Source organism: Pteropus medius, unplaced genomic scaffold (assembly GCF_902729225.1).
Source record: "Pteropus medius unplaced genomic scaffold, Ma_sr-lr_union100, whole genome shotgun sequence".
NCBI lineage: Eukaryota > Metazoa > Chordata > Mammalia > Chiroptera > Pteropodidae > Pteropus > Pteropus medius.
In genome coordinates, this window is record NW_024350923.1 from 1,694,592 (window position 1) to 1,714,241 (window position 19,650).

A 19,650-nucleotide genomic window follows, 5' to 3' on the forward strand; every position below is an offset into this window, starting at 1 on the left:
GGGCCAGGCCCGCCTCGCCATCTGTAGGCTTGGTACAAAATGAAAATGCAGGTCTCCTGGTTCCGAAAGTATTAAACGCTTCAAGACGGTGACAGCAAAGTGTAAAATCAAACGCTGGATCTTCTGGGTCCAGGCCCGTGAAGCTGGCCCTGGCACCGCCCCTGCCCCATCTGCCCTGGCTGTGTGGCCTTGGGCAAGTCCCCTAACCTCTCAGAGGGTCCGGAACCCCGGCCCTCAGGGTCACCGTGAGGGGGAAGGGCCAGGCCTGTGCAAATGGCATCCGGGTGGCAGCTGCGGGTGTGCCAGAGGACTGCTGGGGTGTGCAAGGGCAGGGCTGCACAGGAGGTAGAGATGCTGTCCAGGACTTTGGCCCGTGGGAGGACAGGACAAGCATCGGGACTGCTGGACATCATCCTCCAGGGGAGCTGGAATCTGCAGCCTGTGGGGGGAGGGGAGCAGGCGAGGGGTGGAGCCGCCAGGTAGAGGGGGAGGGGAAGACATCTCCCCTCAAGACAACCCGGGGCAGACTTGAGAGGAAGTGAGTTCCCCGCCACTAGGGCGTCCCAGCTGAGCTGCCGGCCCCTCGGCGGTCACGGGGCATCACAGCGACAGGCTGGGTGAGACTGCTGACCCCCGCCCCCAGCATTTGGCCACAGAGGGGCCTGCGCTGTCCCGGGTGGGGCCTGGGCTGCCGGGCATTCGAGACCTGGGCAAGAGACGCCTTGGGCAGAGGGACACCAGGAGAAGCAGACCAAGGATGGAGCCACCATGAGCTCACCCGAGGCTCTGCCTGGACCCACCGGCGCCCGCCAGCCCTCCTGCCCGGATCCAGGGGCCAGTCAGTGGAAGCCGGGCACCAGGTGGACCCCGGACACTAAGGACTCGCGTAATGTGTGCCCGCAGACCTGGCCGGTGCTAGCGCTCCCTGGAGAGCAGCGCCCCCCCCCCCTACCCTGCCTCGTTCTGGGGAGCTCAGCGAGTCCATGGCGTGGGGGTGCTGGCTCTGTGGGGAGGCAGGGTCTCCAGAGGACAAGGTGGGCAAGACCTGGAAGGTCGGGGGGGTCAGGGTGAAAGCATGTGCCCGCCTCTGTGCACTGACCCAGAGAATACCCCGCAGAGGCGTTCTGCTCACCTCCACTTCACAAGTGTAGAAAGGGGGGCCCCAGCGGAAGAGGGGCCTGGGGGAAGGGACGGGAGAGGCAGGGGGAGGAAGAGGCGTGAGAGGCTTGAAGGCCGGGGCAGGCCCCGCTCCTGCCCACCCAGCTGCCCAGCCTCTGCCCACACCGGCCAGGCCCCTTGAGGAGGAGGGGGAGAGGCCCGGTGACGGCATCTGCACTGGGCTGGCTCTGACAAGTAAGTGGCACCAGTGGGAGCCTGGGGGAAGAGACGGTCAGGTCATAGCGGGGGCTCCTGGGCGGGTGCCGGAGAGGGAGGAGGTGGCCTGGCCTCATTTCTCCCTCATGGTCACCCCTCCAGGCGGGGGCTGTGGCGGCTGCTTACTTAGATTTGCAGGGAACAGAATGAGGGGCTCAGAGAAGTTAAGTGGTTCATCTGAGCTCACACGGCCAGCCGTGGGCGTCCAACCTATCCCGCTGTACCCCGAGGCCTGGGGCAGGAAATAGCCCCCACCCGAGAGGCTGAGTGGGTTCTACGTTGGGGATGTTTGGTGGCTGTGTTTCGGGATGGGGATGGGGCCCGAGCTGGCCTGTGCCTCATCAGTGGCGTCAGGCAGTGGTCCGAGCCAAGTTTACTAATATTTATCCCAGGAAGGGATCTGCACGGCCTCGAGCGAACGCTCTCCCCTCTGAGGCAGACGGGGACTGGTCTTCGAACATCTGTCCGGGACACTCACCACCGGTCTAGCTGGCGGGGAAGAGCGAGGGTGCCTCTCCGAAACTTCCCAGTGAGGTCATTTCAACCGCAGTGACGAAGCCAAGCCCTGAGGCTGCTGCCCAACCAGCCGGGCGACCAGCCTGTGAGGAAGCTGTTCCTCACCCAGAGGTGCCTGGGGCGCGGCACTCAGGGAGGCCAGGTAGTGGTTCCCCCTGCTCCCCTGCCTGGAAGACCCTCTCCTCCGGCCTCCTCCAGGAAGCCCTCCCAGGTTGCCAGGGCACGCCCTACGACCTGATTCCACCTGCTGCACAACTGCTGGGCCCTGGGGTCCTCGCGCCTGGGGAGGGCAGGGGAAGCCACACTGTCTGTAGTCATAGCAACCGGGAAGGCGGCATGATGCCACCTGATCTGAACCTGGCCCAGCCCATTGGCCACGGTCTGTGACTCAGGCCTGTCCCCTCCCGGCAGATGCAGCCTGGGAACAGGGAGAGGCTCAAGGACAGGGGGTGGGAGGCCCGGCCCGGTTTCAGCTCCGTCAGCCTGGCCTCGCCCCTCAGGGCTGTGTCCCATCTCCATCTGCCCACCCCTGCCCACAGCCCCTCAGCTGGAGTCTGCTAGGCAGGCCCCACCCCACAAGGCCCAGAACCCTCCTCGGCCCCGCAGCGAGCCCCTATTCCTCCCGCAGTACCCCGCCCAGAAGTCACCACCAGCTCCTAGAAGGCAGTGGCAGTGCCTTATTCTTTGGGGCCCCCAGGGCCCAGCCCAGGCGCCTGGGTGGACCTAAAAAGTACCTACCTCACTGTCTAGACAATCTGGCCAGAGCCACTGAGGTCAGTGGAGACTGTTGCTTGAGGGTCAAACCGGGTCTGGAGCAGCGGGGACGGGGCCAGGTAGGTGCAGGCCCGCGAGAGCTCAGGGGATGCTCACAGAATGGGGAGGGGAGCCAGCCGGCATTCTTGCCCCTCAGCAGAGATGGCCCGGGTCCTGGTTCGTGAGGGCGCAGGACGTTTCTGGAAGCTTGGAGGAATGAATGAACGCATGAACGCGCAAAATACAGGACGGGAGAGGGCGGGCCAAGGCAGACGAATGGCAGCCACCGTCTGGTGGCCGTTAGCCCTTGAAGGCGCCCAGGCAGCGTTGCCTCAGGACAGATAGGGTGTCTGGTTCCCCACCTAGCTGTCCCCACCCCAGCTTCTCGTTGGGCAGGCCTGGGGCAGGACCCCATCGTGTGCATTTTCATCAAGTTCTTTCCTACTTTAAAAAACTACTCAAATAGTAGCCAATGGTTGAGTGTGTCCAGTGTTTTGTTTTGATCATAAACTACGTCGCATGAGCGTCTGTGCCTTTAATCCACACGTGGGTAAAACTTCACCAGGACAGACTGCAAGGCCCCCGGGGAGGGGCTGGTTAAACATGTGACAGCTCTAACGGAGTCACCTGTCAACTTACACTCCCATCTGCAGGTATGGGATGCCCAGGCCCAGCTGGCCTAAGGACGGACACTATTTACCAGCCTGATGGCCACGAGCCGGGCTCTGGTCTCCACGGCCCCTTCTGTCCCCGGGAGGCTGCTCGCCTCTGGGCATCTGCAGGCCTTTCACGTGTTTTTGCTCTTCGCACACGGTCTCCATCTGGAAAGGTTCTGTAGTGGCTGACGGAGACCCCCCCAAACCGCGTGCCCACGTCCTAACCCGCAGGCTGCGAGGGCGGCCACATGGTATTACCTTAATGGCACAGATGTAAACAGTTAAGGACCTTGCGAGATCATCGACATGGGCCCTGAATGCTGTCACAAGTGTCCTGAGAAAAGAGGCCCAAGTGACCAGAGGCAGAGGTTGGAGGGACGCGGCTACCAACCTGGGAACAGCTAGAGCCCCCAGAAGCCGGGAGAGGCAGGAGGGACCGTCCCCCAGAGCCTTGAGAGGGAGCACGGCCCTGTGACACCTTGATTTTGGACTTCTCATGTCCAGAGCCGTGAGTCAGCTGTTCGAGGCCGCCCAGTCCAAGGTCCTCTGTTACAGTCACCGCAGGACACTGTACAGCCCCCAGGGGACGCCCATGCTGCCCCCGCTCTGGGCCCAGTGCGCACAGCCCAGGGCTGACGGGCCAGTGAGAGGCCTCAGCTGGCCTTGGCCAGTGAGGCCCAGAGATCGCTGGTCCCCGAGCTGAGTGCCAGGGCGAGCGGGGACAGGTGTGCAGTGTGCTCTGGGCACGTCTGGAAAGCGACGGAGACGCTGCCGGGCCCAGGCGGGGCGCTGGAGGCTGGGTCCTCCTGGCCCCAAACTCTGAGCCTGGCTGGACGCGGAACTGCAAGGGATGCGGTGCTGGCGTCTCGTGCTCACAACCATCGTCCCGCAGGGCTCCCACTGAAGGCCGGAGGCCTCGGCAACCCCTTTCCCCACTCCCTCAAAGCCTGTCCATCCCAGCCCACCTCCGCCCCTGTCCCGCCACTACTCGTCCACTGGACCTCTTGCCTAGACACCTGTGGGCATCTGCACAGGTGTCCTGGGGCTGCTGTGACAAATGGTCATACACTTGGTGGCTTAGAACCACACAGATCTTACTTCCCAGTTGTGTGGACCAGAAGGCCGATGAGTCTCTCTCTGCAGAATGTGCTGGGAAAGGCCCGAGCCTGACCTGGGACCCTCAGGGGGCCCTGCCCCTAGCCAGGACCCAGTGCCCTGTCTCCTCCCGTTCTTAGGGCCCCCCCAGCCCTGCCCTCTAAGGGAACCCCAAGTACAGGGCCTGGGGGTGCATCTCACGGTTCCCTTCTCCCAACTCGGCCGCAGAGCCGGAAGAGACCCAGTAAAGGCAGGGCTTGTCTAGGTCAGAGGGTCACAGCCACGGGACCTGATCCTCGGGGAGGGCAGCTCCAGCCCCTGCTGGACACGGGGGCAGGTTGAGACCCAGGCTCTCCCCAGCGGCCTGGGCTGGGGGGAAGATTCCAGGCTACGGTGGCCAGTGCCCGCCTGCACCCCAGAGGCTCCTCGGTCTCCCAGCTTCCCCCTCAGAGCGCACACTCCCTGTTCTCTGAGGCCAAGGGCCCTCTTCCCCAGACCGGCTCCGAGATGGCAGGCACTGGGGAGGGCCGGCGTGGGCAGCCCCGCCCGCGCTCGGGGTCTGGGCTGAGGGCGGCCTGGCCAAGCTCACGGGGGCCTCCTCTCCTGAATCCCGAATCCCCTGGGCCGTGGGAGGAAGTAGAGACTCCCCATGCCTCAGAGGCAGAAGCCGAGACCCAGGGAGGAAGGAGCCGCAGAGGGGTGCCTGTGAGCAGCTCTGCTCCCCCTGGGCCTGGGGAGGGTCCTAGCTGCAGTCCCCATGAAACCTGGAGCGTGGCTGGGCTGGGCTAGGCCTGTTAGGTTGTCATAGAAACTAACTTCCGGCCACACCCTGGGTGTGCTGAGTCAGCATGGCCAGGTTGGGCCAGTGACCCACACACACTGGTGACATCTGGGGCTGGCAGAGTAATCTAGCCTCAGGGTGTGTGTCCTGGCCTCACCCTCCTGGCGGCCTTAGGACACCAGGCCAAAGGGGAACCCACAGGTGGACAAGGTGCCCGGGGCAGCACACCACCCAGGTGTCCGAAGCTCAGCCAGGGCCAGCGTGAGCGTGGGTGCTGGAGCCTCTGCCGCTGGGGGCCGCTGTGCCGTGTCTCTGGTGCGGGGGCCAGATGGCTGGGTCTAGGGTTCCTCAGGCTCCTCACCCCACACAGCTGTGCTTCCTGAGGCTGGGGTGGGGAGGACACATCTGTCTCTAGAGGAAGTCGTTCTAGGAACTCATTACAAAGGCTTCAAGGCAGAGGCCAAAGTCCAGGTGTGGCCAAGCTGGGTGGCTGGGAAGATTGGCTGGGGGAGGGCGGAGCGGGAGGGCGGCTCACACCTACAGCGCCCTCCAACAGGGCTCCAGCCCCCAGCACGGCCCCTTCTTTAACTAGGGGCTTTGTGCAGCTGAAGCGACCCGGTCACCGGTCACGGATGGCTCTTCTCCCGCTGCCTTCCCCGGGTCCCCTCTGCAGCCCACCCAGCATTCCCCACAGCCCATGGGACACTCAGGTGGAGATGGGACACACGCACACTCTCTGAGCAGAGGGACCCATCAGGGTAGGTCAGAGGCCAGCAACATCACCAACACAGGCCCAGCTGAGGCCAAAGGCTCCACCCTCCCAGGCCAGCTTGCTCTGGGAGCCATTGGGCTGATTCTGCTTGGCCGACAACCTGGTCCTTGAGGGAGGGGTCCTGGCTTTGTGGGGAGCCCGTGGGCCCCGAGAAGGATTGCTGGGAAGCGGGAGGGGGTAGGCCGGGCCTCCGCTTGGCCCACCGGATGGGGCCACAAGCCAACACGGCAGACTGGCCGCCAGGATGGGCAGGCCCTGCAGAGGGGAGCGCGTGGACCTCTCACAGGTGTAAACAGAGGACCCCGCTACTGGGGTGGCCACAACTTCTGACTCCTCAAGGAGAAAACCAGAATTTTAAGTGGAATCACCCCAATTTGGGGGCTTTTGAAAAATCGGGTCCATCGACGGACGTCTAATTCATATACACGGCCCATGTGCCTGCCTGCCCTGCCGCAGACACAACTGTGTGGCCACTTCCTTCTCCCAGTGTCCCGCCCCCCAGGCAGGCACTGTGCAGTGCAGGGTCCAGAAGTCACAGAGATGGGTCACCTGCCCGGCCCCGGGTCCGGCTTCACTGTCATGCTTTTGAGATCCCTGTGTTGTAGGGTTCCTGCCGCTGAGGATGACTCTGCTGTGGGGGACCCAGCACTGCTATCACCCCACCTTTAGCTGCTGGCAACTGGCAGAAGCATCCCAGCCACCTGGGGAGCCCCTGCCCGGGGAGGGGCTCGGAAATGACAGCTGGGTCAGAGCCAGTCATCTGGCTTAGAGTGAGTCTGTGGGCCCAGCCCCATGACAGGTGAGACCCAGGCCCTAAGGAGAGACACCAGCACAAGCCTCACGGCCTCTCATGGAACGAGGAGGGGCCTGGGGAGTCGCTCTAAGGATGGAGAGGGAGAGGGCGGTAGATCTGCAGGGATGACGCCCGCCTGGAGCCCTGGGAAGGAACACTGCGACGTCTGGGCCTGGCGGGGGACTCCAAATCCGGGCTGGGGCTGGGCTGGTGAAGCCTGGCCATTGACCCCAGCTTATGACAGGGAATCAGTGGGGACAGAGGCAAAGGAACAGCCAGACCGGCACTGTGGTGGATGCATTCTGGGCTCCATACCTAGCCAGCTGGGGCTGGGCCAAGACAGTGACCAGCCAGATCTGCTCCAAGTGCCACCTTCCCTGCTGCCTCCTGGCTGGTCCGTCTGGGGAAACCTGGGCGCTGTGACTTTCCAGAGCAGTGGGAAGGATGGATGAGCTCCTGTCCATCACACAGCCCAGGGGACGTTCCCAGCAGCACACGGGTACCCTGGTTCTGGCAGCTACAAAGTCCACTGAGAGTAGGAAGTGACTCACCATGTCCCCTGGCCATGTCCAACGGCTGCGGTGCACTGTACACACACAGGGTGTGGACTCCCGTCACAGGGGATGGGAGCCCACTTTTCTGAAGCCCTACACTGCTGGAGGAGGGGCCCTCATGACACCGAGCTGTGGACCTTGTCACTGCCAAGCCGAGGGCCGAAGAGCCTCTCGCTGACTCAGCGAGGCCCAGCAGCCTGCATGCACCTGAGAGGTGCTGGTGGTGTTAGTGAACATAGATCTGCCACCCACTGGTGACAAGGCTGGGAGCAGGAGGAGCAGCCAGCCGGCAGCAGGCTTCTCCCAAAGACTGTTCTCCAAGGAGCCCTCGCACCGGCTGCTCCCAAGACGTCATTTTGTGTACCCTTTCCTGACCTCTCACTTATCTTATAGAGGCTCATTCTGAATGCCAGGAGTCAAGGTCAACGGGGATGAACAGCACCCCTGATGGTCCAGGTCCAGGGGCGCTATGTGGACGGGCCCCTTTCTGCAGCCTGCCCCTTGGAGGGGGCTTTTCACCAGCGTCAACCACAGGGGCGCCCGCAGGCACATCAGTCCCCGCTTCTTCTCGGCCTCAGCGGCCTGGCGGGGCTAGAGGGACACACAGCTTGCCTGCGCTCTCTGGAAACAGAGGATGTTGAGGCTCTGCTGTTGTTTGGGGTGTGCCTCGCCCTTCCCAGGAGCCCGCTCCCACTCAGGGGGCGGCCCTGGAGGGCAGGTTGCACGAGGTCCCAAGCAAGCGCTCGTGCAGCGGGTACTTCCGGGAGGAGCCAGCAGAGAAGCACCTGCGAGAAGCCAGGAGAAACAGGCCTTTCTCTCTGGGAACCTTCTGGGTTTAAAAGGCCCACAACCCTGAGGACCGGCCCTCTGGGGCAGGAGCACACTCCTTCCTGAGGTGGCCGAGGGCTTGCCCGGGGGCCCCAAGCTCACCCCGACACAGCGATGTGGGCCTAGAGGGCAGGCTACGTGCAGCCTCTTCCTAAAAACTGGCTTAAAAGCCTCAGGAACAAAGCAGAACACCGGAAGACAGAAATGCCGGACATGTCCAGCGTAGGGCTCCTCAGAGACAGGCCAGGAGGGACGAGGCGGACAGTGGTGCCCACCTGCTCCTCCCACCACGATCTCCCACAATAAAGACCACGCATGGCACTGGACTCAAGTTTCACAACTTTAATAGAATATTCTAACTATTCTGTACAAATTGAAAACACCGTATTCAGTTACAAATGTGTCATAAGTAAGGCTGAGCACTCTCCAGGCCCGGTCACAGTGTGGACCCGGCACCCACAGCGGCCAGGGACCGTGGTCACACTCGAAAACCCCACATTCCCGCTAACAACAGGCTGCTCTGAACCCAGGGCTTTTAAGACAAGGTGTACGTGGGGCTGAGGAACGGGAGCTACGAGCAAGCGAGACGCGGCACTGACACAGAACAGGAGCTGTGCCCCCTGCCCGCGCCCTCGCCACGGACGACGGGCGCACCGGGCTCTGCCCCCCGCCCGCCCGAAGCCGAGGTGGTCCGCGTGGCCCGGACACCAGCCCCCGGGGCAGCAGCGAGCGGCAGGACTGCTGTTCCTCCCGCGCAGGCCTCGCTCCCAGAAAAGATGCCACCCCCTCCGTGTGGCCACGTCATCAGGTCTCCAGCCACAAACATGGTTTCAGAAACACTAAGGACAAGGGACGGCACGCGGCCCAAGCCCTCACAGCACGAAAGAACAAATAAATACGAGGATGAACCAACCACACGAGCTCGCGCCGCCGCGCCGTGAGCCACACCCCACCCCCACCCCGAGGACAGGAAACGAGAGGACGCTGAAGACGGGACCGCGCCGCGCGGCTCGCGGGGACGGCAGAGGCCGAAGCCCGGCCGGCGGGGAACGAAGCGCGTGGGTTTCTTCAAAGGAGAGAAGAATCAGTCCGATGGCGCAGTGAGGTGACTGCGTCTAGATGCCCCCGCCCTGGGCGACCAGTGACCTTTCACCCCCACCCTGGTGTGGCCTCTGGGGCGCTCCCAAAAGCAGAGCCTGCGAAGTCCACTGAGCTGCATCCGAGGCCGTGGAGGGTGCCGGAATTAAACCTATTTCTGAAACGCATTTAAGTTGCCACTGTACAGGTTAAGCGAAATCATAAGGTAAAAGGAAAAGTTAACGTGAAAATCATGCACTTGAAAACGAATTGCTGGAAGCACTGTCAGCGGGGGTGCGAGGCGGCCGCGGCCGGGCCGAGTCCTGACGCGTCTGCGGGCGGCGCTGGCGTCTCACTGCTGCTTGCACTCGGACGGCTGGCTGGGCTCCTTCTGTCAACGAGAGAGGGCAGGGCTGGTGGAGAAGCCGGCATCTCGGCCGCCGCGGACCACCCAGGCTCACCACGCTCGCGCTGACCGAAAGAGCGGTCACCGCGAACACGCTCAGGACAGTAACGAGAAACGAGCTGCCTGCCCGGCACCGTCACAGGAGGGCCGCCCCTTCTGTTTAGGGTCATCTCGTGAGACCTTCCCACGCGGATTCAGCAGGAGGCTCGCGGGGACTAACTGAACTGGCGGGAGACCACGTGCCGAAGCTAGAAGGCGCCTCTGAGCCCTGGGGGACCCGCAGCGATGCCCCCGTGAGACAGGGGCACGCTCCGGTCACGCTCCATGTGCCCCATGCCACCCTCAGAGAGCTCCGCACCGGAGACGGGGAGACTCCTGCCTCTTCCCCAGGGGCCAAAGAGCGCCAGCACAGCCACGGCCCAGAGGCCACCGCTAAGCTCCACAGACAAGCCCCAACCCTCCCAGGAGCAGGTACGCTTCAATGTGACCTCACAGCACTGCGACCACGCTCAGCACCCGATGCACGCTGTGTGAGGCCGACGGCGGCCCGAGCAACGATGACAATTTCCCTGCGTGTCGGAGCAAATAAGCGGACTCACCAGTCACTGTGATTTCTCACACACGTCACTCTCGGAACATAATCTGGCACGTCTGCGCAGTCTAAGAAAAACCTGCGCCCTGCTCTATGGGGTTCTGAAGGAGCATCCGGAATAACAGGACGACACCCCGTCCACGGCACGAGCTGCGGCGGCAGCTCATTCTTCAGGAAGTCGCGGGTAAAGGGCGCAAGAAGAGAAAATGACAGCCTTGGACCCTGGCCCAAGATTTTTGTTTGTTAACTGAGATGGCAAGAATACAAGGATGAGCCAGGACCTTCCGGGCTGGCCGTGGGTGTCCGCCCGGCACTGCCCAGAGCCAATGGCAGGCCAACCCGGGGAGGGGCGCCCTGCCCCGGCACCTGCCAGTCATAAGCTCCTCAGCCACACTGCCAAAGGACCTGGGCAGCGACACAAGACATGCCTGACAAGAAATCCTAGCCGAAAAAGTTCAAAATCAAATGCCGTCCTTTCGAGGGTAGGTGTGGAGGTGGCCAACTAGCGGCCCAAGGAGTTGGATGCCAGTTTCAGACCCGCTGGGGAAGGTGAGTGGCTGCGGCATCGGCGCTGCGATGGTGGGCGGGGGGCCAGCGCTGGGGACAAGGAAGCGACGCTGTGCTTCCTGTGTTCACACACAGAGAGGGGGTCGGAGGAGGCACAGTTCAGGGGGTGCGTCTGTGGGGGTGACGCATGGGGGCTGGGATAGGTGAAGAGGACGGACGGGAGGAACTCCACGCTATGTCCTTGTACACGCACGTAATGCTGTGCGACAGCGTGCAACTTACGCTGTGCTGCCCGCAGCGTGTCATACAGCGTTGGCCAGGACAGCGTCATTTCCTTGTCTGAAAACAAAATCCTCACTGGGGGATAAAGACTGCTGGAGGCGTCGGTCCTCTCCAGAAGACCAGGAGAAGGGGTGTCGGGACACCAGTGGTTTCCAGCCTGTGATACAAGACCAGACTGTACCCTGAGAATCCTGTTTCAGGTCACAAAGTTTACTGACAGCTCAGTCGCTCGATGCTACCGACGACCAAGGGGGAGGAGGTGCTGTTTCCAAGATACAAACTAAGAGCCCAAACTGTGCCTGTCAGAGGCCACGGGTTCTAATGACAACTGCCCTGAAAAGGGGTGAAGACAAGTCACCAAGCACACGCTCAACCACCACAGCCTCTGAGGGGCGCAGAGCCGCCCCTATCCAGAGGCCCACCGGAGGAATGGCTCCCTCCACCGGAAAAGCCTGAACCCCTTAGAGAGGCTGATGACATCGACCCTGCAGGAGCCCAACTCTGCAGGCGGTGGCGGTGGCGGTGGCGGTGCCTGTGACGCTGCCGTCCTCCTCCCCTCCCACAGGTGGAGGCTGACCTGCTCATGGCTGCCTGACGTAACTGGCGGGATGGGGGTGGAGCGGGACTTTGGTGACATGTCTTCAGACGTGTGGGCAGCAAGAACTTAAATATGCAGGGAAATGATCAGCCCGACCCTGTAAAGCACAGAAGGTCAAGGTTGTCCGTTCATCGCACCTGCCCGGGATGTTCCCTTCAGCCCGAGTCCGCCCGCCTCCGCCCCCCGCCAGTTTTCTAAGCCAGCCAGCCCGCACGAGGGAGACAGAAAGGTGATGCAGACACTCTCAAGGGCGGCTGCACTGAAGGAGCACCAGGACCAGCGTGCCACTCTGAGATGGGAAGGTCGAGTTCTTAGGGGCATTTTTATGCACTGGTCGCCCATTAGCCAACACGTGGAGCCCCTGCTACTTCCTAGACGCGGACGTCACTGCCCACGTTCCTCGTGGATTCTCTTGCTCCCACCTTCCTCCCTTCCCCCACCGTGCCCTACACGGTGCCAAAGTGAGTGTCCCACGAGAGAGGGCCCTTATGACTGGAGCAGACAGAGCTGCGATGACCCACGCGGTGGGGCACAGGGGGCTCCTGGGGCTTGCCAGTGCCACTGAAATCTACACTGGTTCTCTTCCCATTCGGATGGAACTCGCCAGCAACGTCAGACAGCACTTCCTGACGTGCACTCCAAACGGACGCCGGCTCCTGGCACCCAAGCAGTGGGCGCCCTCTATCACCTACTGCTCTGCACGTCGCCCCAGTTTTACCACTGCCAGGCACGTGGCAAGAAAAATCACAGCGGGCCGACCCCAACTGCCACGGTGACGGGGATGGCAGTGGCAGCCCGTGCGCCATGGCCTCCGAGCGCTGCTTGTCCTCTGGTTTACATGTGTCACCCTGCGGGCTGCCGACCTCCCAGGGCCCTCTAGATCTGTCCTCTTCCTGGAAGGCAGTCCCGTTGCCAAGAAAAATGCCACACCAGTCACGCCTTCGCTGTTTAGTCAGCGAGAAACGCGGGGCTTGGCGAGCAGAGCCGAACGTCGTTCCTGCGGGTCGGCTTTGAAAGTCGCCCAACAGACCCCCGCACGAGACCGCGCTCCACAGAGCCCCGCGGCCGCAGCTTCCGCTTCACCCACAGCCACGACCAGGCGTCGTTACGAAGCACAGATCAGACACTGGGAAGTAGGGAGCGAATGGAGTTCCACCTTACCTAGCAACGCATGAATGGGTAACAGACAAAAATTACACCTAAACGGGGAAAAAATTGAAAGCAACCGTCAGCATGAAGCAAAATGAAAGGCACAAAATCATACAGGAGGAAAAAACCCCGTTTCTCATAATACGAAAGGGCTGCGAAATACCGACCTGGAGACGGCAACCAGCGCCCGGCTCTGCCCCTTGCTCGCCTGTGCGTGTGCGCGTGCGTGTGCGCTCACGCGGCAAAGCCCTTTAAAGAGGTGCGCACAAAGGAGCAGCAGTGCATCGTGACCCCAGAGGGCGAGATTCGGGTCCTCGCACTTCACCCCAATGACCTACTCATTTTTAGTCATTTTTCACCTACTCCCAACTAAGGAAACGACTCGGAGACCCCGTGAAAGGTTCGAACTGACGGCCCCCTCCTCTCTGCCACGCCATCTGCGATCACTGGGGGAGCGTGCTCTTCCAGAAAAGACGCGAGACAGATGTGGCGAGGAAAGGGCACGGACCGGACAACAGAAGGAAACGACACAGGAACGGAGTGAGACAAGGGGCGCAGAGCCAGCGCACCGGGGCCCGAAGGGGGCACGGCACCCCAGTCTTTGCTAAGGAACCCGGACGGTGAAGTGCGTGTCAGCACCTAAGGGCAGGGCGACAGCCAGCTCCACACCAGGGGCTCAGGCACGGTAGTGTAAGGTGGCATTACCGCCCGGTTCCAACTAATGGACACCTGCGACCTCCCCAGCCCTCCAAGTGTGACCCAGCGAGGCCGGGCCCCAGGTCTCGCATCCCCCTCTTGGGCCCTGAGCGCCATCACGCACAGAGCCGAGTGCGGCTGTGCTTTCCACACAGTTACCCCAGGACGGACAGGCCACCTCGAAAAAGACGGACCTTTCCGTGAGCTTATTCCCAGGGTGCATTTATGTGGCATATTTAAAAAAGTTTTACATCCACCCCCCCGCCTCCCCCAGAAGGAACTACTGCGGGCACGCGTCTACAGAAACCTGTGGTACTGACAAACCAACTACAGAAGCAGGTCACCATGACAGCTCAGTGCACACCGCACTTTAGGCAAAAATGGGGAAAACACACACACGCACACACACGCACACACACGCACACTCTCCAGTTAAGCAGAGATACATATTATAAAATGCCAAGCAATGTTAGTATTCCGACAGCCCGTGATGCACCTAATTCTAAGAGGCAGGTGAGTCACACAGTTCGTGCTGGCAAACAAGAGGAGACCCTCGCCATAGCCTTAGGGCTGCAGGAAAGCAGAGAGCACTCTGACCATGTGTCAGACGGCAGTCCCGTGGTTTAAGCTCACCTAGGACCATGAGTGAAACTCCAGACCAACAAGTAAAATTAATGGGGTTGCCCACTCATTTTTATCGGTTCAAAACAAAGGTTCCTATTTATTTATTTATTTTTGATTATTATTTATTTTTTGTAAAGCTTACAGCACCTAGTATTCCTAAGTGATCCTAGTTCATTTCAAATTATGAGATACGTAGACGTACATTCTGAGTATCCTCAGCCCAAGAATAACTGCAAATTCCAGTATTCTATTCATTAACACCGACAACACCCCCACCCCAAAGTCCCTTCTCTGTATCCTTTCCAAAAACAAAAACACAAAAGTTTGTGTCACTGGTCACATCATGACCTTAGAAGAATTAAAAGATCTGGAAAATAAAGTTGCTCACTGAACGAGATCATGTAAATGAGATAGCTTGAGAAAACTGGAAAAGCATTTCACGGAACATTTATACTTAATGCTCAAATCATACGTAAAGTGTCTAAATATAGTTCCTCACTCAAGCATTCTTCTGATAAATTTTGTTTTCTAACTAGAGAATAACAAACGCATATTCATAGTACCACTTGATTCAAAGTGGGGAACATGTTTTAGAAGCTCAACAGCGTGGCAGACACAGGTTTGGGGAGCCCCGAAAAACTGACCTTGGGGTTGACATCGGTGTCGTCCTCCTCTTCTCCCTCCTCGTCACCTTCTAATTCCTGTGTCAAAAAGAGTGAGCGAGATTTAAATTCTTATGGATCCACTGGCGACCAACTAAAACAATACTTGGACTTAGAAACAAATCATTACTATCCACAACTGATTAAATCACCTCCTTTAAACACAAAGTTATTTCTGGGTGTGTGTTTATCCTTTTCGACAAGCCTGAAATAAACATATCGCTGAAAGTAGATTTGGTTAAACGATTATTTTCTACGATGCGTTTTCATAAGCCAACTGCAGGGCCAAACGCTGGACACCATGGCACGTGCTCTCTCCCTGGCTCTCACTGGAGCTGCAGGCCTCAAGGCGGCGGCGCCGAGGGCTGGCGACAGGGCGCCCGCTTTCACAACCCCGCTCGCCCGCGCAGACGGCCTCCCGCCGCTCAGGGAAACGCCGCGGCCGCGTGCGGGCTGTCTTACCTCCTCTTCCCCTTCTTCGCCTTCTTCAAACTGAAAAGGAAAACACGTGCTCAGGTTTCTCAAGCATGACGGCAACCTGACCCAGACACCGTCCCTGTCAAGTGCCCCCACCGGTCAGGCCTCAGGACAGCAGGAACGCGGCAGGGACGCTGGGCAGAGGGCAGCTGCTGCCCCGGGCCAAGCTGTGGGGCGATCTGCCGCCGGGCATCTCCGGGCACCGCCACTGCGGGGCCACTGCTCACAAGCCCCGCCGTGGACAGGATGCAGGCGCCTGAACACCCGGCGAAGCAAGGACTACAGGTGGGGAGGGAGCAGAGGGGCCGGCCGCGAGGGTGTGCGCTGCGAGCGTAGTTCGGGACGTCCAGGAATTCCGGTACCACCTGCATCACGTGCAAGGGATCTCCCTAGAAACGCGCTAAAACCCTGACGCCTGCGCTTTAAGTAAGTTAGCACTGATGCGCACAGGGAGAGACCTCCAACACTGGAGCTGGCTGGTCGTGAGCGAACCTCTCCCACGTCCCAAGATGTCACTGGTCAGCTCCCATTCAAGTGCCAAACGTCAGACTGGGATCAAAATCAGACCCAACGAGACCACCTTCATCACTGACGGCTGCACAACACGATGTATGTGACGGTTTCTTAGGCTTTTTCTCACCAACGCCAGGCTTAGCATGCCTCACACCGGGGGCGGCTGTGGTTCCGGTGTGGAGCGCACGGCTCAGGGGACGAGCAAGATGACCCGGACAGTCTGAGCCACGCCAGAACTCGGGTGCCCCGGCACCAAGCCCGACCTCACACCACACTTACCGAGCAATCGCTCTGCGGGGCACCGCTCTAGGACTCATCCCCAGGACCCCACTTTACCGGCGAGGCACTAAACACTAAGAGGCGACACGGCTGCGGAGTGGCAGGTTGAGGACCACGTGCGGTCTGGCGGCCGGCTCTGAGCCCGGCTTCTCGGCGGCTGTACACACCGGGAGCTGCGGAGAGCGAAGCCCACAAAGGCGGCACGGGAGAGCACGCGACTCACTCAGCCGTGGTCCCCACGCGTGTGTGAGGACAGGAGCGTGTGCAGGCGGCACGTCCAAGTTTCCACCCCGATGGGTGCATGGCCGCAAGCACGCGGCCGGCGTCTAGGGACGAGCTCTGGCATGCGCAGCTGCGCCATCTTCTCTGGCTCCCTTTAATGAAACTAAACATGCAGTTCCTTGGTGACAACAGCCTCATTTTGATCTTCAAGTGTCGCTCAGTCCTACCTCACTGGCCAGAGCAGAGGACAGTTCCATTCTCACAGAAGGTTCCACTGGCCAGCGCTGGTGCAGAATGCTCCGTGTAACCAGCATTTCATAAGACTGAAGTCTTAGCGGCTGCTTGCGTGCTCGGGCACCCCGAGCCCCAACCCTCCCGGCTCAGGATGGACCAACTGCGTCTCAGACGTCATCCGGTCCCCGACCACGTGGCCAGCACACACTCGCCCAGTCCAGCCTCAGGCACAGGAAGAAGTGCTGGCAGAAGCCCCCGCCTCGGGGTGCGAGGCAGCCCAAACCCGCCAGCTCCTGCCGCCCTGCCCCACGCCCCAACAGACTCTCCAAGGAAGGAAACCTGGAAGCATCCAGGAAACGTAAGAGCAAGAGAACAAGTATCATCTCACACACACTTCCAGCACGTGCTACAAAATAAACTTCGTCTCCACAAATCAAGAAGACCCGTGGCAACCCAAGGCTTGGTTACAAGGCAGACTGCCTAGATGACAGTCATGGGACAGTTGGTGGCTGTGCTCAGGGGCCACGGTCCCAGCTCCGTGGGGCAATGGGCTCTGCTTCTTTTGGGTCGGCACGCCCAGGCCTCTGTTGATGAGATTCCCTTGTGTGTGGCGGGCGTCAAGTTCACAGGCCTTAGGCGGAACACAGCGACCCCCAGGGTCTATAGCAGACCCCCTGAAATGCGTTGGGGGGCAGCGGTAACACGGGCCGCCTCAGACACCTGCTTCTCCTGCTCCTGTGACCTCTCCTCTTCCCAGTCTACTGACCCCAAACACCACAGCACCACGCACCGTATGTCAGGTTGGTGACGGACACAAATGCAGGCCTGGGGCGTTCCCAAGCCACCGCTCAGACCCTCCCTGCCCACCAGAGGCAACACCAGCAGCTCCCAAGGCACCTACGTTGTCATCATCCTCTATGGCCTCCCCCGTGAAGTACAGCACAGCCCGTGGGACTATCCGCTCACGAAAGAAGTGTCCAATCTCGAAGTCGGAGGCTAAAGTGAACTCGGAATCTTCATCCTGAGAGGAAAACCTGCGTGTCAGCTCATTTCACGGGGATGAACAAACACGCCGTCTCTGCCCCACACCCTGCCCACACTTTGGTGACTTGACTTAAAGCCCCCAATGCCAGCTCTGCTAGGTGAAAGCCATTTACAAGCTTAAGTGGCTTTACAAGATCCCCCCTCCCCCGTGAACTGGCGGGGGGCAGGGGTGCCCTAAAGCCCGCATGTGTGACAAGCTTTTGTCCCACCCCACAGAGCAGTGACACAAGTTCACCCCAGGTTTTCAAGGAATAGGAATAAAAAGCAAGCAGGTGAGCGCTTAGGAAATGCAGACTGGAACATCGACACGAGGGACTGTTGATAAGGGCTCAAGTCTTACCAGTGATTCTCCATCTCCAGATGCTAGGAAAAAAGACAAAACATATCCGCGTTACACTGACAACCAAAACCGTTCAAAGCCCACACAGACAGCTCCACTGACAAATACAACAGAGCACCCACAGCTCGAGCTGCCCCCTGGTGGGCGCCAGCAGCACCACTGTACTCCCGTGTCGTGGGCTGGTACCCGAGCCTGCTCATGGGCCTGGCTGGAGAATGCCAGCTTTCAAAAAATCATTGACACAAGTTTAAAGTATTAACAGCTATGTCAGGTGGCCCAGACTGTGGCCACTGAGTGCATCTGTGTTAAGTAGAGATTTAACAAGTGTCCTGCCAAACCAGACATGACGACTTGTGGAGAAGGGGGACAATCTTTAAGCTCCAAGTGCTGAGTGTTACTGAAGCTCTGCATCTCAGCGAGGCAAAAACCGTGTCCTGGTCTGTCCGGGAGGGAGGGGAGAGCGCGGTGCCGAGACACTCTTCCCGCAAAACGAGGAACGTCCTTGTGGGCAGGACGTCACTCATTGAAGCTCTCCCACCGAGCACCTCAGCTCTGCGCTGGACGTGACGCTGAGGTCTGGTCTCAGCACACACATGAGCACACAGGGCTTTGGCGAACTAGAGTCCGCCACGCAACTGGGCATGACAGCAAAGACAAGGCCTTAAATCCACGCTCAGCGAAGCTCAGAGACACTCGAATGATCACAGGACTCCTATCTCCGTTCACAGCCCCGACTTCCATCAGAAGGTGGATGTCGACTTTGCTGGTCTCGCCCTGCCTGTCAATCTTCCTCCGAGTCTCTGGTTGGCTGGCTCTTTCCCCACAGCTGGCACAGCGAGGTGGCAATGCTGTTCACTGCGGAGGGCCAAGTGCTGGGGCTGGAAACACCCCCCCAAGAGGCAGTGGTCACCAGGTCCTGGCATGTAAGCATCCTGCAGGCTGTTTGGGGACCCTGATCTGGGGGTCAGGGGTCAGCACAAGGACTGCTGTCACTTGATTTGGGGATCTGCTTTGTAGGCTAAGGACAAAGGGGGCGCCGGACTAGCCCACGAATGTGCCTTTACTTTAAAACACATTCCATCGATGTGGACGTTTTCCTTCACTGTCCCCACTGTCACGCTCTGTTCGTTTTATAGAGCTTACCACTTAAAACTATGATTGATCACTTTAAAAAAAAAAGATCTTCCCAGACAGGAAGCCGAAGGACTAAATGCGTGGCTGCTCTCATCCAACACACCAACACACGCATGCATTGTCTAAGCTCAAAGACAAATCGTAGAAAATAGCCACTACGATAAAAAATGAACCGACCAACGGTGAGGGGCAGCTTGATAAACGAGGGCGCTGGCTCAGAGACCAAGTCAAGAACCAAAGGCTCGGACTTGGGGTGCGGCGGTCGGGCCAGCCGCTCACCGTGCCTGCGGCGAGGCCAGCAGTCCTTTGCCTCAACCTGGTATTGGTCAGGGGACACAAATAGCAAACGTCCTTCCTCACACCCGTGCCCTGACACTGCCGACTGATCCGGCCCTCACGCTCTCCCAAGTTACAAAATCAGCCCGAGACTCCCAAGCAGCCGACTCTCAAAACCAGCTGCTCAGCCCTCTCCTAGCTCAAAGGTTCCATCTTTATTTTATGACTTACGGGAAAACAAAACACGACAAAACAAAATCGAAGCTGCCAAGCTATAATTCTGCCCTAAATCTTTCAAAAGTGGAAATCCAACTACTTATTTGTCACAATATGTTAATTCTCAAACCCCCTGTGCTCCGTCGACTCACGCAAAAAAACAAAACCACACGAATGAGGGAGGGAGAGAGGGAGGGAGG

At 59.8% G+C, this 19,650-nt stretch overlaps 1 protein-coding gene across 6 annotated transcripts in view; it reads right to left on the minus strand.

The window, feature by feature from the left end:
• Positions 1-8,449: 8,449 nt before the first annotated feature.
• The window catches only part of NAP1L4 (nucleosome assembly protein 1 like 4), a 40,073-nt gene continuing 28,872 nt past the window's right edge, over positions 8,450-19,650 (minus strand). For 3 of the 6 annotated variants that reach the window (XM_039840553.1, XM_039840555.1, XM_039840556.1), the window contains exons 11-15: positions 17,825-17,847; positions 17,342-17,461; positions 15,178-15,207; positions 14,698-14,754; positions 8,450-9,590 (exon numbers count right to left, since the gene is read on the minus strand). In XM_039840553.1, coding sequence (XP_039696487.1) covers positions 9,552-9,590; positions 14,698-14,754; positions 15,178-15,207; positions 17,342-17,461; positions 17,825-17,847 — 269 coding nt within the window. In that variant the 3' untranslated portion in view covers positions 8,450-9,551. Of the gene's footprint in view, positions 9,591-12,745; positions 12,784-14,697; positions 14,755-15,177; positions 15,208-17,341; positions 17,462-17,824; positions 17,848-19,650 lie in introns of all 6 variants that reach the window. The other 3 variants (XM_039840558.1, XM_039840559.1, XM_039840557.1) reach the window with 3 other exon arrangements.